A 19,444-nucleotide genomic window follows, 5' to 3' on the forward strand; every position below is an offset into this window, starting at 1 on the left:
AACGAGGCACAAATGCTTCCAGTAATGGAGCATAACAAACTGCTCAGCAAGCAGTTCCTGCTGGGATGTTACCGCAGGTTTCACCTCTGCAGACACCTGCTTGAGCCTGAGCCGCCTTCCAGGCACGTCAGGAGACATCTCCTAGACTACGCTGACGAAATCCAGGACAAAACTGACCGCAATCTAGTGGACCTGACAGTGTTTAGGCAGTCAATAAACGACATTCACCAGGATACCGTCACCACCTTCTTAAGCTCCCGTCCTGTGAATGCCGTAATCGGAGTCCAACCACCACCTACAGCAGATGAAGAGCTCCAGCTTCCTCGTGAGACACGTGTAACACTGACACAATTACGTTCTGGATATTGTAGTAGGTTCAACTCCTCCCTATCCAGAATCGACCCCGACATACTAAACATATGTCCGGCATGTGAAGGCACCCCGCACAACACTAACCACCTTTTCACATGCCGCCTAAAACCGACTCATCTAACATCCCTCTCCCTCTGGACCCATCCCGTCGAAACAGCATGTTTCCTGGGCCTACCCCTAGATGAGCTAGACGAAGACGACCGGTGATATGCCCAACACTAGCGGGGCTACTATAACTGTTAACAAACAAACAAACAAACTATTGCAAGTTGCAACTATTCTTCTAAAGTTCAAAAACTTCTAACAATCAAAGTGATACGGCCAATTTGAAATCTTATTCTAATTATTTATTTTATCCATATCACTTTTAAACATATACATATCTCTAGCTTTGCTACATATCCATGCTTCATGCCTTCATGTACGTATGCAAATGCTTGTAAACGAAACAATGAAAATATTCACTTATAATTGCATTTTTTCCACCTTTCTTTTAGATTTGGGTGTCTCAACATCCTCCATTTCTTTTTCTAGCTGGATGCGCTTGCCGTTTTTCACTTCCTCTTTTGTAGGTTGCGTCTTTATTACTCGTTTTTTCGGTGCTTTATAACTGCCTTGACCAGCGGCACGCTCGGCTTCCTCCACCGTGTAAGGCTCCAGTTCCAATGCCTTCATACGCCGCTTATGCACTTTGGTGCGAAAGTGTGCTTGCATTGCATGGTCATCTATGAAGTACTTGGCGCAGTGTACGCAGTAGAATTGTGCAAAACCTGGTTCATCGAGATTCACCGCTTGATTGATAAGCTCCGCTGATTTTGTGCGCAAGTCATCGTCGATTTGGTCGAGATCACGTCGTCGACTGCGTACTCGCCAACGGCGACGCAGATGCGTATCACCGGAGTGCATCTTTTTACGTTTCTGTACCATACCCATTATGAGGCAGTTCTTTGAAATATTAAAGTCACGGAGGACGAATTTGGAAATATGTCAAAACTGGAAACCTAAATTAAAATAAATGTAATTAGTATATTTAATTTTATTTACAAAGAATAAAATGTTGCTACCAAATGAAATTCAACTTGGAAAAGAACACGCGTTTTTGTTTTTATCAGAGAACGTAAATATGAATTTACGTTCTCTGGTTTTTATATTGCCTACAAGCAAACATATGATTTTGACACCTCTCTTTATATGACATGCGCGGCGGTGGGCAGAGCACAGAAAGTGGCGCCTTCTAAAAGAAGCTACTTCCCATTGCCGTGGAAATTCGCAAGAGAAACCGAAAGAAATTGTATTTGCTTATAACGGCTACTTAATAATTAATAATTTTATTTATTCGTATTTCACAAAATCTCTTTTTTATTGCAATATAAAATACTTATGAATAGATTAGATAGATTATTTTCTTTATTATGGAAATACACATAAATATCTTAAACTCTTTATTAAAAAATATGCGACAAAGGCCCAAATGGTCATGCGTCGGAACAACTCAATTATATTCACATTAAAAACTACTTTTATTCAAATAAAATACGCAAATATTAATTATATTCGTTTACAATTAATTGTCTATATTTTAAAAGACCAGTGACAAACCATTCCACTCAATCTATTAATCACTTCATCTTAGTCTAAGGAGAATTACCCAAAGTATCGATATCTGAGTTGTTTAAAAATAGGGCACCTTCCTAAGAAGTGTGCTATGTTTTCTAATTCGTGTAGTTACAAAGAGAGCAGTTCACATATTTGTGCCCCCGAAGTAAATAAGATCGCATCTGGCCTTCAAAATCAAAGAGATTTAATAATTTTGAAACGTATCGTTGAAATAGCTTTTACCAATATTGTGATCTAAGTCCTTGTATATCCCAGTACTTTTCAAAGCTCTTTGCTACAATCTCTGTTTGTTCGTAGAGCTCAGTTATGTATATTATTCCATAGTTTATTTGCAACTATCCCGCCAGCGCCTTGAATCTCTCAATTCACAATAAACGCTCCAAAAATGCACTTTGGTGAACAACTGTACACTTCAGTGTGAATGATTCGTTCTCTGTTGTTGGTGATAGTGGATTGCAGCGCTGCAGAGCTGTCAATCGGTCGAAAAGCTTTGAAGTGATTGGTTATGTGAGTTTCCATTGTAGCTAAAATTAAAGTTATTCAGTTGGCTAAAGATTAAATAAGCATAGTTCATTGTAAGAAATAATAAAGCACCAAAGGTGCAAGATTTCAAGCGGTGCAAAACATTTAAGACCAATAAATGACAAAGTAAATTAGTGTGATGAGGCTTTTGTAGCCTAAAACAAAATTGTGCACAGTGCAAGTTGTATGAAAAAATTGCTGATTAACGAAAATGCGCTAAATGAACGAATGATAAATTCGAATTGGATTGAATAAGCTGTTATATACATTCCGATAAAGTGCATTCAACTGCTACAGAAACGCAGTTGGTTATTTACCCAACTAGGCAGCAGCCATTTCCATAGCAGTTGTGTCTTGATTGGTCTTCCATTGCACGCCCCAAAGGTGATAGTGCATCAAAAACGGTAAGAAAAAAACGCATTTGTAAATACTTGTATCGTTATAAACTACTCTTATCAGCAGCGCTTATCGGCTTTTACACCAATTAATACTACTTTTTATGCAATCAACTTAGCTTGATTTTATTCATTTCCAATAATTAAATAGTTATACTATCAATTTTATTTGCATTGTCCGTGCGTTTACTTCCTTCATCTAAAGTACGAGTATGGGTTATTTGTGAATAGGTTGGTTTTCGCATGATGTAACGTGTCAGTCAGCCAGGCAATCGCACATTCAGGCACGCAACAAAGCGCAACGCTCGAGTGGAACAATATTCGCAAAAACTTGCTGATGTGCATACATCGAACTGCACACAATGCGAGAAATACGTAGCAGCGTGCCGTCACATGGATGGAAGTTAGGGCCAAATCACATTGTTGCTTAATCAACAACCAGTTTTTTCTAAGCGCGGAATTCACAAAAACACTGTGCCAATTATAACATACATACGCTGAATACTACCATTTGCACATTTACGATGAAATTCGTTGCTTTGGGGGAAATACAGACTTTAAAGAGCGAGTGTTCCATTAAGACTGCCTAATTTAATATTAGCAAAAAATGCTGCTGGATTAAAATTAAGCGTCCTTTAATGGAATGATAAAAGAAATATCGCGGAAATATAGTTTTTCCACTCACAAAATGGTAAAGTAACCAATTAAATATGTGTATGTGTATGTATGTTGTATATTTATATGTACATTCCCTTGCTGCTCTTCATTCGAGCAGTAAGCAAAACTTACTGTTTTTAGAATTGCTCCAGTTTTTATTAGCTAAAACATGAGCAACAGGTTATACTCTTACTTCGAATTGTCATAATATTGCCCCTACAAATACATCCATACATAAACATTTTTCAATATAAAATTTTTAAAATATTCCCACGAACTGTGTAAAATGTGTAATTTTATACAGTTCCGTTTGTTTGCTTTCATAATCTCCATTTTACTATAAACCTGCTGTGCTATGTGTTTATACAAGTCTTACCAATATTTTTTTACCAAAGTGAAACTGGTTTCAAAATATTTTCAATTATTATTTTGTTCATTGTCTCCTATTGTTTAACACAAAAGGTAAATATAAAAAATATTTGCTTGGAATTTAGATATTTCTTCAACCTTTTGTGATGTTTTTACTTTGGTTCTTAATCGACAGACCCTTAACAATGTTCAGATACGGCTTTCCCATTTAAATGTAGTTATGTTCACTGTATTTTGTTGACGACACAAATAATACCCATTACAGAAGTGATAAGACTCCCTTTGAAAAAAAGGGGAAACAAACGCTTGCAAGAAAGAAATGTCAAAGAGAGTAACTCCGAGCAATGAAACCGAAATTTCCGCCTGCACAAACATCACAGGTCAACTTATTGGATGCCCATAGTCGTCGACTCTCGATACAAGTCGCTCACAGAAAAAGGGTGTCATCGCCGCTATGCTTTTTATATTTATATTCTTCTATAGTCTTTCAATTATGGCATACATTTTTGTCATTTGAAGAGCCTTTAATTGGCAAGCAATTGTAATGTTGTTGTTGTAGCCACTTACCATGCCCCGACTAGATCGCTTAGGTCCAAGAAACTTGCTACTTCAAATAGAAAAGATAGTTAGATGAGTTGATTTTACGTGGCAAAAGAAGATTTCATTAATTTTATATAGGGTTCCTGACAAGTATGACATTTTTGAGTATGCCCTTTATACAAAAAACTTGCTTCAGCAAGTGAAATGAAATTTTGCGACCAAGCCAAAAATTCTTTCTGAATAATTTTTTACCTTCAATAAAAGTGAAATAATTGATAATTAAGTGTAGTGCTTTTGACAATTTGATTTCCAAGTAGTAGGGAAACTGCATAGCAAATGAACTTACAAGGATAGGTACAGTTGGGAAAGTTTCTCTGGTATGCCTTTAAGTTCACATTCACAAATTCGTATAGTTAGCAACGAAATCCAGGTTAATTTCATAAGGGATTGTAAATGTCTGTCAGACAAGTCTGCTCAGGTAGAAGACCTTTGTTGGCCTCTGTCGCATCCATATATGAATGCACGGCGTCGAAGGCTGCATGTTCGAACCCCACTTCGGGCATATAAAACCCTGTCAAAGCTCCAAGTGGCTTTGTACCATTATTGTAGACTTCTTTTATTTTTTTTATTTTTTTTTATAATTTTTTTTTTTTTTGTTTTGAAGACAAATCAAGTAACTCGGACCAAATCTATCAAGGTTTACTAAGAATTGGCTATTTTTTTAAGAGTTATAATACAAAACCGAAATACTTTTGTAATGAATATTTTTATATTATAATTTGGCATTTATTTTTTGGAAATAATATCCGGCATATGTCCGCCGCGGCTACGAGTTACATCTTCCATTCGATCAGTCCAATTTTTGACTACTTTTCCAATAGATCTGGCCGTATGGTGTCAATGGTGGCTTAAAAATTGCAATAACTCGAATGTTAAGTGCGCCGTATTGCAAGTTGAGCCGAATTATTGGAATCAAATGTTGTCGATGTTTAGCGGATTAATTTTTGAAAACAAAAATCCAACCAGCAGTAACGGCAGCTCCTTCCTTATTTTGAAAGAAATAACGGCCGATGATGCCGCCAGTGATCTATGAACTTCGCGAACAGATTTATTAATTTTTTTTTCAAAGTAAATTTCCACAATTTGGAAGCGTTGTTCTGGCATTAAACGATTCAAGATGAGCTGCCAATCCTTACTAAACAGAAATGTCAACACAGTTTGCCATTATCAGCTGTCTAACGATAGTTATCGATATCGCTAGTTCTTATGCAGCTGAAAAAAACACCCGATACATCTTCTGCTAGCTAAAATTTCTCTGCTCAAAATTAAAACTTTCATGAAACATGCGAGATTTGCAAAATCATAATACATACAATAATTTTGAGTATGTTTCTCTTTTGAAAGCGAACAGTTTCTTCATGTATGTATGCAATACGTTTACATGCTTTACGCTTTTAATGCGTAACAACAACAAATGTTTTATTTTTTGTCATTTTTATATGACACCCGCCCTGTAAGTCTTCCATTTAAACTGAGATATACATTTTCCAGTAAAATCGCGCTAGCCAGCAATGTCAATGGCAAATTTGTTAAGGCCATTATTACTGGACATTGATGGACGCATAATTAACAAGCAAATAGCTGCGCTAATTACTGTCACTATCAGCTATCAGTCAGTTGTCAATAAATAATGAACACTTACATATTTACATAAATATACATTTATTATAGATTTGGTTATTGAATTACGATTTGTAATGATTTGCATGATTCACCCCAAAGGCAACAACAGAAACAGCCGCAGCAGCCGCTGTTGCTTCAAGCGTTAACCACCAGTTGCTGAAACAGCTGAAGCTTCAATTACAATTAACACATAATAATAGGCCGACAATAATATTGACGAAAAAATAAATAAAAAGGGTTTAAGCTTACATATGTAGGTGGAAATAACGGTGTTTTTGATTTCTGCATATGTAATACATAGGTGTGTCATATGGAGCCATGCGCGCAGCTGGATTGTGCGTTGATGGCACCTGAGAAATAAAATAAACAAATGTAATAAATATGTAAAAAAAATTAAGCGGCTGGAAAGAAAATGCCGCGTCACGTTAATCCAATACTTAATCGGTGGAAGCGCAACAAAGTCACGTTGCTGTGCTGAATACTCAACGTGGATGTTGCAACAGTTGCGTCAAACTCACTTGTATGCATAAATGCATACACATACATACACACAAATATACTCAAATGTAAAAGTGAATGTGAGCGGAAGAAACACACACCAACATGCAACTTCGGGCCAAAATTTGAAAGTAAATCTCAATGCCATTCATGCTAACTGTGCAGGAGCAAACTTTTTCGGCAAAAAAACTTGCACCACTGGCAAAATCAGCAGCGATTTTTTTCAATTCTGTATTTTGCTTAATCACCAAGTAGTATGGATCTAATGGCTGGTCTACAGCTGTGGTGAATTACAAAATTATGCTCCTATACATTCTGTGGAAGGTAAAAATTAAGGCGTGCTATCCCGTTGTATTTTGCCATTTACGTGGTTTCGGGCTTTTGAAAATGAAATCCCAATACTTTCGGACTGTAAAATACTTATTTCAGAACTTCGGAACTCTGAAATGTAAATTCCGAGCCACAGGATTTCTTGGAACCACGCTAAATATTAGAGCTATTTAACGAACTATTTTTCAAAAGGTGGAAAAAACAGTTGAAACACATAAGTCCCGGTATTCGGGATTTTATGTTATGATATGAAATACCCTAATACACATACGCTTGTACGTGTATATTAGCGCTACTAAAATTGCTTTTGCCTCAATTATTTATTGCATATTTTTTATTTGTAAACAACATAGTCGGTACGTACGTTTCAATGCATACATTTGGCTTGGACTCCCTCCTTTGGTTGGTGCGGAGTCTTGCCTTTTTCTGTTTCTCCGGCTTGCTATCTGACCAGCTTTTAGTTATTGCAGCTGCTGCTTCACACATTCCCTTGTATTTGTTTCATGTCAATTGATTGTTATTATTGTCATTATTGCTAATAAGAGATAGAGACTCATGCAAAGTGCAAAGAAACTGCAAAGTGCTTCATCAAGTGTTATTCGATAAGCCAATACATATTTAAACAAATTCAAAAAAGAAAACATAGCAAAATAGCTACCAAATAAACAAAAAATAAATATATAACCATGAGTGTGATACGTTCTCCCCCTTGGGAGAGAACACGATCCACAAGTGAGACTAAAATTCTTACTCCGCAAACAGTGCCGCTACATATCGAAAACTCGAACTCAATGCCGTGCGCGAATTTAGCACAAAGCGGATCAAAAACAAAAACAAACGGGCCAATACAGTCAGCTCCCATAAGCTGCAATAACAACATGCGCTCTACATTATTGCCATGGAGCGCAGAGCGCTATGCTGATAATCAAATCAGCAGTCCCGTATTCCCTACATCATGCGTGAGCACAACTGGTATGCCCACAACTACCACAACAAATTCATCGACAACTACTTGTTCAGCTGTAGCTTCAAATGGTACAACAACAACTGCATCGACAGAACTAATGGTAGCGACCCTTTTGTCTGCCTCTACGCAATCAGCTACACCAAAAAAGCAAACTGCGTTTAAAAGGGTTCGAAACTCACCTACAAAGGTCTCAACGTCGACTGCCAGTAGCAAAAAAATTAAAGCAACATCAACCCTGAGTCAAAGCAAACTGCCAAATTACTGGCTGAGTGGAACTTCTTCTGCAAACAAATTTGCAGTTTTAGATGTGGATGATGAAGAAGAATCTGCTCAAACTGCAAACAGTGGGCAAATTAAAGATCCACCATCACAAAATATAAATGCAAATAAAGATGTAAAAGAAAAAAATAATAAGCCTCCGCCAATATATGTTCAAGGTGTAGAATGTATAAAAACATTAAAGAGTGCTTTAAATGAAGTTGCAAATAACAGCTTCACTCTAAAAATTTTAGCAAATAACGAAGTTCGCATTCAAGCAGAAAATTTGCAAATATATAACCAATTGCACCATATGTTAAAAGAAAAAGGAACGAAACTGTATACATTTAGACCAAAAAGTGAAAGAGGATTTAAAGTAGTCTTACGTAATATGCACCACTCTACAGACCAAGAAGAAATTAAAAAAGAACTAAGCGAACATGGCCACAAAGTACTTAACATTACTAATATAATACAAAGATCAACAAAAAAACCACTATCACTTTTTTTTCATCGAACTACAAGCAAGTTATAACAACAAAGACATTTACAATATAAACAAGCTAATGAACTGCATAGTCTCCTTTGAGGCACCTCACCATAAGCGCACCATTTCACAGTGCACGAAATGCCAGAAATACGGTCATACCAAAAATTATTGTACAAGAGATCCAGTATGCGTGAAATACGCTGGTAGACATCTATCAATAGAATGCAATAACCAAATAAAGGAAGTTAAATGCGCCTTATGTGGAGGTAACCATACCGCCAACTACAAAGGATGCGAAATTTATAAAGCACTTAAAGTCCAAAGATTTCCACCTCTGCGAAATAAAGAACCAACATCAAATACAAATAAAAATAATACGCCAATAACAACAGCCGTAACAAACATAATTCCCGGAGTCAGCTATGCTGATGTTGCATCTTCTTCAAGAGAACATAAAGCAGAGCAGGAGCTGACTAACAAATCTGAAAAAAAAAACAATGATATCGAAGAGCTTAAAGACATGGTAAAATCCCTAGTCAACCAGATGACAAATATGATGAATATAATTACAATGCTTTTAAAGAATATGAATGGACAAAAGTGAAAAAATTAAAATTCTAATTTGGAATGCAAATGGACTAATACAGCACTATTTAGAACTAAAACAATTCTTAGCTGACAAAGAAATTGACATAGCATTGATTGCAGAAACACATTTTACTGACAAAAGTTTTCTGAAATTTCCTAATTATAAAATATATGTGACAAACCATCCTGATGGAAGAGCCCATGGAGGGACAGCTATAATTATTAAATCTCATCTCATTAAATCTCATCTTCAATCCACGACATTGCAAATATATGACAAAAATGGACCAGTATCTATTTCCTCCATTTACTGTCCACCTAGACATATAATAAACTCGGATGAATATGACAAATACATAAGAACGCTTAACAATAGATTTATTGCAGCTGGAGATCTCAATGCAAAACACATCGACTGGGGCTCAAGACTCACCAACAAAAAGGGCCGTATTCTAATTAACGCAATTAACAAAAACAATTGCAGATTTATAAGTACCGGAGAACCTACCTATTGGCCAACTGACGTAAAGAAAATTCCAGACTTGATCGATTTCTGCATAACCAAAAACATAAGCCATAACCAATTGACAATTCAGTCGTGCTACGAACTTTCTTCTGACCACTCGCCGATATTACTTGAATATGTAAGTTATATAAAATCTATAGATACATCTTTTCGCGTATTTAATGACAGAACCAACTGGGAAAAATTCCGCCACCATATTGACGATCAACTTATACCAAATGTGATATTAAAAACGCAACTTGACATTGAACGTGCCATTATCCATTTCAATGACGTAGTACTAGAAGCAGGGATCAGATCGGTACCAAAGCAAGCTAATAGAACAAATTCAGCAGCAACTGACATTTCTATGAAGAAGCAAATTATTGAAAAACGAAAGTTAAGAAAAAGATGGCAAAAAACCAGATCACCTGACGACAAGAGAAAACTAAACTTAGCCACAAAAATTCTTAAGGATACTTTAAACAAAAGAAATAACAAAGAAATCGAAAACTATTTGAAGAACCTGACTCCCAACAAAGATACAAACTACTCTCTTTGGAAATGTACCAAAACATTAAAAACACAAATAAAACATCAACCACCACTAAAGAAAGATGACAATTCATGGGCCGTTACAAAAGAGGAAAAAGCGAAAACTTTAGCAAAATACTTTGAAGAGGTTCTATCAAATGACGAAGAAAAGAAAATTGACAACCAAAACAACTACCATTATGACTTTACAAAAATAAAAAGGACGAATACACACGAAATAATAGCTTGCATCAAAAAAGGACTAAAACATAAAAAAGCACCCGGATATGACATGATAACAGGAAAAGCATTAGTGGAGCTACCAACCAAAGCATATATATTTTTGCGAAACGTTTTCAATGCCATGTTTCGCTTGCAATATTTTCCGAAACTCTGGAAAGTGGCAGACATTATTGCATTGCCAAAACCGGGTAAAGATCCAACTACCGTATCATCTTATAGACCAATAAGCTTACTACCGACAATATCTAAAATTGCTGAAAAATTACTGCATGATCGACTAACCCAATTTCTGGAGAAAAAACGTATAATACCGGATCATCAATTTGGATTTAGAAAAAAACATTCGACTATCCAACAGATCCACAGAATTACAAAAAAATCCAATCAGACTTTGAAAACAATCGTTATTGTGCGGCAGTATTCTTAGACGTAGCTAAAGCGTTTGACAAAGTGTGGCACAGAGGCTTACTCCACAAAATAAAAATAATGATTCCTTTTGACTACTATCTTATCATAAAAAGCTACCTAACTAATCGAAGTTTCTATATTAAATATGACAATCAATGTTCAGATATTCATCTAATAAATGACTGCTGGAGTTCCGCAAGGAAGCGTTCTTGGACCTCTACTATATGTTTTATTCACCGCAGACATACCACCTCCTGACGAAACTAATTCATCAATTGCTACGTTCGCAGACGATACAATACTACTGGCATCGGATAAAAGCTTAACTATCGCTACTGAAAAACTGCAGCGATACACAAACGCAGTTAAGGAATGGTTCGATAATTGGTGCCTAAAAATAAATGAAGACAAAACCGTACAGGTTATATTTACTACCAAAACAAAATTTACTGCAGTTCCAATAAAAATAAATGGCAAAGCAATTACAATTAAACCAACTACGAAATACCTTGGAATACATTTGGACTCGAAACTAAATTGGAATCACCACATAAAGCAAAAGGTCAAACAAATAAAAGAAAAGCTTCGACAACTTCATTGGTTAGTCAGCACAAAATCCAGACTTACTATACAGAACAAGCTATTATTGTACAAAGCCATGATTAAACCAATCTGGCTATATGGACTACAGGTATGGGGAACGGCTAAAAAGTCTCACCTAGTAAAAATTCAACGACAGCAATCGAAGATTCTTCGAATTTTGACCATGTCTGACAGGTACACGAAAAATGATGACATCCGCAGGACTTTTAATATAGCAACAGTAGACGAAGATACCAAAAAAATAGCAAGAAGCCACTTTGAAAAAATACAGGGACACAATAATGCAGAAATCAACAAACTTCTGGAAAGGGGAAAAAAACACTGAAAGACGCTTAAAGAGAACTCGACCAAGCGACTTAATGAATGCTAGAAAATAATAAATGTGCAAAGGGGTTAAATTGCTGTTAAATTGTTGTAAAATTGTAATTATGTAGAGTAAAACTTGTATTGAATATTATTTAATTGTATATAGTATTACTTCGTTTATTTTAATTTTTATCGCTTTGGCACTGGTCATTAAGCGATGTATGTAAATCCTGGCCAAATTGTTAAACAACGTACTTAATGTCACTGGACAGATGTATAAAATAAAGGGGATAAAAAAAAAAAAAAAAAAAAAAAAATTGATTGTTGCCGGCTCACTGGCTTGTCTCATTCCAAGGCAATCCAGTTGGATGTAACACAAAAGCCAAGTGGCATTAAATGGTGAATGGTATCTGTAACTTAGATTTTATTGCAGTAACTCGGCTCGCTTATACAGCGTAAAATGGTAGCTAATGAGTTGAGAAGAAAATATTGAGGAAAAGCGATTTGGCATGTAAACTACCACACACATTTTATATATTTACATATATTAATCTTTCAAGTGATTGCAAGGGACCTAAATTTGTTTCTAAAACTCGGAGTTGGGCGGCATTTTTTGTTCGATTTACTATTTCTCTTGTTTGATTCCGCAGTTAATTTCCTTTTTTTGAGCGGAGGTCTTTTAGAGGCTATGTTCACTAATATTTTGAGTACTTCCTCTTCTACGAACATTTGTATTTATGGGGCCCAGGATTTTAAATTTTCTCATTAATTCAATGCTAATTCAAGCAACTAAAAGCGCAAGATAAGATAGTGTTGGGCTCACAAGTAAAGAAGTTTTGGCAAGTTACAAATGAATGTTGTTGTTGTTATCATTATTATTATTATTATTATTATTACTACTATTGCCATTCTTGTTTTTGCTTGTCGAGGGTGTTGCACCAGCCTAGCTCAGTTAGCCTAACAGTTGTCGCTCAAGAAACACTTTTTCGACGAGATCGGATCGAAGAACCATCGCCGACTACATTCTTCAATATCAACTAAGGCAGAATGTCGACTCTGCACACCTTAAATACAACTTGGTTCAAGTGCCAAATCTGAGAGTCATTCCTTCGCTATTCTCGAAAAACATTTCCGCGTCTTAGCGTTATTATTTATTAGTCCGGTTAAACTTTGCGCAGCACTGTTCGTGAAAGTCCAACACGGTTTTCTTTCTTCATTCCAACATTTCTCTCTTGCACACAGCGGTCGAAAATTGCAGCTCGCAACTTAATTTTGCCTTTTTCTATTGGACCATCGGCGCGAGCAGACCTTAAGTTTTTGTCTTTAAATTTTTGGTAACGGCAACGGGCTTTTCTGCGTTCAAATACAAGTATTTTAGCAAATCTGAAATTGGAATGGCTGAAAATACTATTTTACTGCCCGTCATCATAACTATCAAGAAGCTTTTAGGCTTCATTAAGGAGTGGGAATGTTAAAATTGCTCTAGTCGACTTTATTTGCATTCATATAAAATTCATGCCAAATTAGGTATGAAAAATTCAAATCTATTCCGAAAGCAAAACGTAAAATTTCTGACAGACCAATTTTAGTTAGCGAAAGGCAATGCGGATGTAAGATCTCCACATATCCTTCTCTACTTGCTAACCCATAAATCTTACTGTGCTTTGCGCAAAGAAATTTATTGCAATGATTATGGCAATAAAAAATTGCATATTTACAACATCCTCAAGCATTAAAAACTTTCAAATAAGAACCAAATTGCTAGAAAGCTTTCATTTCAATCAAATAAACGTTGATTAAATCGGAGCAACAGAGTTTTTCGGATGAAGCAAACGCGCAGAAATCTGCTTTGAAATGTTGCAAAACGCATTTAGTTCATTGACCTAGAAGTGATGGCAGCAGCAACAATGAAAGAGCCAACTACACGCCATAAACAGAACTATAACAGCAATAAACAAGAACAGTTTAAACCCCCTGCAGTAAAACGTAGTTGTAGCGTACGGCTATCTCTTATGGGACCAGTACTGGTTCACGCTCCAGATAATGCTTTGACTCGAATCTATTTGTATGCGGCGATGTGCTAGCAATTGGACTGCTTTCAACTATACTGAATGCTTTCTGAACTAGTTTCGTTTTGGACAATTCACTACAACAAATTCTGTAGAAAGAAAAACCAATTGAGGGGCCACAAGCCTGCGTACATTCCTTCCAGACTTGAGCTTACCCCTAAATTCGTAGATAATGTCAATCCGGAGTTCTTACTTTGCTGGCGAACTTTTTCTCAGTATATTTTGCAGTAGCTGATTGCAATATGCAGCGTTACTATGGTCATACGAGTATTGAACACGCCAGACCACATGTTAGTTACCACTGCTGTCAAATTATAATATTTCACATATTCGTACGTAGATGAAGACTCAACAATGCCGCGACTGGCCAAAAATATAGCTCTAGTCAGATTCCATTTAGTAAACGACAAATAAGATTTTTATTTTATTCAGGCAGTTTTACGGCGCAATACAAATGCATGAAGTCGCCGCCCTCTTCAAAAAACAAAAAAAATCCCAACTGGCGTTTAGATAATGGAGATAAAATATGAATGGTCAAATGTCGTTTTCGGTGTGTTTGTACTAAGCTTTATATGAAACATTGCAAAGCTTCCAAATAAAAAATTATAATAATAAGCTCACCCAAGAAAGGCGGCAGTTTTTTTAAGAACCGAAATCTAAAAATATTCCGCTTCAGAAAAAATTAAAAAAACTAAAGTTTCAAAGTATAATATATCATCAATTGTCGTCAAGTTTTTAGTCCCCTGTTGGAGTAGCATATAAAACCGCGTCATTCCGGTAACCTGGAACTGACTGACGTGTGAAACTAAGAAACCCTTTTTAGTCCCCTCGTTAACGATGGCGCTGCCGATGCCGATGAAAACTGAGCAAAAGTGGTCGTACTCTCACTCATTTTACATTAGTTTGGAGGCAGTTACGAAATACCTAGTATGAAACTGGCTCACGGAGCCTGTCTCCAGTGCCTACACATACATACATATTTACGAGTACATACATATCTGTATAAACTTTTTTCTTACCTGAAAAAACAAATGCCAAACTTTCGTTCAAGCTTCGTTCGCGTCTTTGGGTAGCATTTTGTGATTTTCTTTCACCTAACTGCTTATAAAACTATCAGTTTGTATTTAATTTGCTGCCAGAAATATGCGCCCGTGCAAAAAAAGTTATTTGTCTACATTTAAATATAAGATGAATAGCTCTTAACTGCTCTTACTATTTCAACTTGTATACTTCCTTTGCAGTAGTGTTCTATTATTTATGTATTTACAAGTAGTTTTGAACTCACGACATGCGCTTGTCGGACCTGCAACTTTGTTTAAGACATTGAAGTATATTTGTATATACATACATATGCATGTGTGTATGTATGCATGTAACAAAAGTCATATTAAATGTGCGCTGTTTTCCAGAGTCTTCCTTATCTTTTGCGTTCATAAATCTTGTAAAGCCCCCGCTTTAACCGCCTTTGAGTGTAAATGCTATTTATTTTCGCTGCAATTTTTGCTTTCTGTTTGCAAAAACAAATTTTTCTTTACAATGACCTCTTGATTTTATTTATTTAAAAATGTATGGCCATAACTTCTGAGCTGTGCGCAATTTAGCCTTATTAATTAAGGCAACCAACATTTTATTTTTCAACATATTGCATACCGTTATATGTATGTAAGTATGTGCCTATCTAAACTACTGGGAAACACTAAATTGAAAAAAAGATCAAATAAAACATAATAGTCAAAACTTTGCACTAGTGGCGCTGCTATTATTGTGAATAAAGGTCGAGTATATACCATACATATGTATCAGCATATGTGCCTGTGTACTTATTTGCCTTATCATGCATTCGTGAAAACAAACTTAAGAGCTGCCGATAATTGAAAATTCTTGTCCTTGATCGTCGCCGATACCCAGAAGAAAGAGTAAAAGAAGGCGGCAAGAAAAAATTTAAGAAAAGGAATGATAAGTACAATGACAGTTATTGGCTGTCTTCTCACCTTAAAAACGTTCGCTTTGGTTTTTTTTTTCTTCACTTAAATGTCACGAGACAACGTGGGAAAATGTGTGGGTAGACCAGCGATTGTTTCCACTGAAATAGTTTCTTCGTCTGTTTTCATGTCTTTCGACAAAATGGAATCGAAGAGTATATTCAGTTTGTCGGATATCTTCCAATGTAGTAGAAGTAAGCCAAGCTAATAAACTCTTATAGAAGTTTTATGATTGGGTTTTATGATTTAATTATAACAATAATCAATATATATATTATATATACATATATACAGGGTTGGCCATATTAAACTGACCCATGTGATTATTAAAAAAATATGGAAAAATAAACATTTTTTTGTGTTTCATTGTGAAAAACATTTAATTTAGTTCAAGGAGATTCGTTTACATCACTTTTTGAATATGATATCGCGCAAGTGATCGCCCTTAGCACGTATTTGGATATGTACAGGGTTGGCCATCTTAAACTGACCCATGTGATTATTAAAAAAATATGGAAAAAGAAACATTTTTTTGTGTTTCATTGTGAAAAACATTTAATTTAGTTCAAGGAGATTCGTTTACATCACTTTTTGAATATGATATCGCGCAAGTGGTCGCCCTTAGCTCGTATAGCGTAATGTGCCCGTTTTTCGGCGTTTTCCATAGTTTTGGCCAGCGTCTCGGCCGATATGGCGGCTATTTCCCGTCGGATATTGGCCTTAAGTGCGCCTAGTGTCTTTGGCTTGTTGACGTAAACCTTAGATTTCAAATTACAGTAAAAAGTTATAGGGTTACTCAATGGGTCAGTTTAATATGGCCAACCCTGTACCTATGAAACCGGTATATGTGAAATAAAAGATGCGTTTATAATTTAATACTAGATAATTGTCGTAGGGGCCGTCTGTTAACTCTCAGATAATTTGTGAATGTCTCACCAAAATCATTGTTCAAATTTAAAGCCAAAACTCGCCTTTTTCAAATTTTCGTAAGAAGCGAAGCTCAAAATTTCATCCATTTGTATATAGCGCCATCTATGTATGTGTGAATTCCTATTTCATATGATATACAACTGGTGCATTTGTGGTGACATAAAACAGGCAGTTAAAAATAAATATTCTTTATATATTTTTTTGGCAGCATTCTTTATCAAATTTTAGGACTGTAGTGACAGACCATGGACGAATATAAAGTCGATTTTATGTATCTGTAGGTAAGCCCAGTCCAGCTCTCCAATTCCCATCCAACTAAAGTAATCCCTACTGACCTCACTGTCAGAAAATGAACAAAATATTCGAGAGCCAGCCAGAGCTTTGCTAGAGCTAAGCTCATGAAGCCATTTGTATGAAAAATCCAGCGAGTAGCTGTTCTGATTCAACAGAGGGAGCTGCAGAAATTTTCAAAGGTCTTCTACCGTGATCAGGCCACATGCACAACAACTATATTTTTACTATGTAAAGTGATGGAAAGCCTTTAGCTAGAAATATAAAATTTAACCAAAGTCATCTCGCCGCAAACAGGGACGTTCTTAATTGCTTTCACGCTCTTCTTTCCACTTTCCTTATACTTTGCTTGTTGCTGTAATGCGATTTTTGCATAAAACAATATTTTCAATTGCAAGAAAGCGGCAAAGAATAAATTTGCTTAAATATGTACGAGTGCATGCAATCTCATTATCTGGAAAGAAGCCGGTGAGCTGCTGCATTACTGTTATTAAGCTGAGTGTGTGCGTCTGTTCCTGCACTATTTGACCGTTGTAGGTGGGTTCAAGGTATTATATTGTATTTCTTGTTATTAAAAAAATGCAGCTGCATCAACGGAATTCTATTGTTTGTACAAATAAAGTTTTACCAAGTGTAACGCTTCTTTACGTTCTTTCTTTTCTTCATATTTTGCTGTGTTACACTCTGCTTCTGCTCAAAATTTTCTTTTCGCCTTTGCTTTCTAGTTCGCTCGTCGAAAGTGCGATAATATTTTTTGTCTACTTACCAGCCTAGCAGCTACCTGTTATTGTTGTTACTTGTAGCTCTGTGTTTTGGTGTTTTAAGCTGACACAAGACTGGTTGAGGCGCGAAGTACAAAGGTCAAAAATCTCAGTTTTTTTTTGCCGGAACTGACAGCTGTTTTAAGATCAATAAGAATTCTTCTTTTTGTAACTGAAACGCAACATATGCGGAAACAGTTTCATTCGACTTCACAATTTGCTGGGAATTTCGGAAATCGGTTTATTATTATTATTTTTTTTATTATTATTTTATTATTTTTATTATTATTTTATTATTATTATTTTTATTATTATCATTATTGTTTTCATTATTATTATGTTTTTTTTTTGTTATTATTATTATTTTTTAATTTAAATAATTCAACTTTTACGTTTAACTCTAAAAAGTTCTCGGGGACTGATTTCCTCGCTTTATTTCCTTGAATACTCTGAAAGATTTGACGGGACTAAGAATCAATTCGTAGGGATACGAATTAAACGTGGTTAGAGCAAGGATATTGATAGGTGTTTCACTTGGTAAATTCATCTTCTGCTTGCACAAAAGTTTCTTAGTACGTGGCGACAGGCTTCGTAAAACCTTGAAATCCCATCAACGTTTCTGCTGCTGCCCCACCTCATGCGCTTTTTCCACCTACAAGTGGGACCAAATGAACTGAGTCGCATTCCACCATTACCTCTACTAGCCGCACTATTCTCTTTGCACTTCCCTGTACTCACAAACCCCGTTTTCTTTTCACAAGCGATTCTCCCCCCAAACCTCCCATCTCCCTCCTCCTACAACTTATACATTTGTATTTTTTTGTCTTACGATGAAGCATAAATCAACTTTTCCTCCAATTAAAATCTCATGAATACTAAGAATCTGGCATGATATTTCGGCCACAGCAGATGTCTTCCGATTCTGATTCCCATTTTTCTTCTCCCTACATCGCCTGTCTCAAAATATTGTTTATCTACGAGAAGTGGCAAATTTCGTTTACAACATGACAAATTGTTGCTGTGTACATACACGTACATGAGCACTTAAGTGTGCGTGTTCTTTTGATTATACTTATACAATAGAGATTTTAATTACTCGTCATACGCTGCGTATACGCAACGCATTATGTGCAATGACTGCAAATTATTAGAATTCGTGTAAATCGTAAGTATGGAAATATATACTCCAATATTCGACATATATTATACTGCTATATATTTTATTATATATATATATATATATTCAGGACAAATTTGTGGTTAAATTAAGCAAAAATATTTGAGCAAAAATTCTCTTAAAAGCATGCAACATCGTAATTGGGTTTTAGTTATGAATTGTCTAGGTTGGTTAAAAAGTAGAGAAATCAAAATTTATACGCTATTTGAATACAGCTTGAACAAGCAAGAAGTATTATTTCGAATTATCAATTAATTGTTTGCTTACGAGCCACTCGCAGTGGACGTGACGGTTTTTTTTTTGTGTTTTGCAATGGCAAGCACAACAAATCTTGAAAGTGTTAAAGAAA

At 35.8% G+C, this 19,444-nt stretch overlaps 2 protein-coding genes across 5 annotated transcripts in view; one reads left to right on the forward strand and one right to left on the reverse strand.

The window, feature by feature from the left end:
* Positions 1-697: 697 nt before the first annotated feature.
* On the reverse strand, positions 698-1,523 carry LOC129239417 (zinc finger protein 593 homolog). Its single transcript, XM_054874888.1, has 2 exons — positions 1,437-1,523; positions 698-1,373 (listed from the first exon to the last, which is right to left on the reverse strand). Exon 2 carries the CDS (start codon positions 1,303-1,305, stop codon positions 838-840), a length of 468 nt encoding a protein of 155 aa, XP_054730863.1. The 5' UTR covers positions 1,306-1,373; positions 1,437-1,523; the 3' UTR covers positions 698-837.
* Positions 1,524-2,445: 922 nt separating this feature from the next.
* The window catches only part of LOC129239717 (high affinity copper uptake protein 1), a 50,354-nt gene continuing 33,355 nt past the window's right edge, over positions 2,446-19,444 (forward strand). For 2 of the 4 annotated variants that reach the window (XM_054875493.1, XM_054875492.1), the window contains exon 1: positions 2,446-2,915. The gene's annotated coding sequence lies outside the window, so the exon portion shown is untranslated. The remainder of the gene's footprint in view (positions 2,916-19,444) is intronic. The other 2 variants (XM_054875488.1, XM_054875487.1) reach the window with 1 other exon arrangement.

Source organism: Anastrepha obliqua, chromosome 2 (genome assembly GCF_027943255.1).
Source record: "Anastrepha obliqua isolate idAnaObli1 chromosome 2, idAnaObli1_1.0, whole genome shotgun sequence".
NCBI lineage: Eukaryota > Metazoa > Arthropoda > Insecta > Diptera > Tephritidae > Anastrepha > Anastrepha obliqua.

Coding starts and splice junctions, on each gene's coding strand:
- LOC129239417 (XM_054874888.1), bottom strand. CDS start 1,305: ATGGGTATGGTACAGAAACGTAAAAAGATGCACTCCGGTGATACGCAT.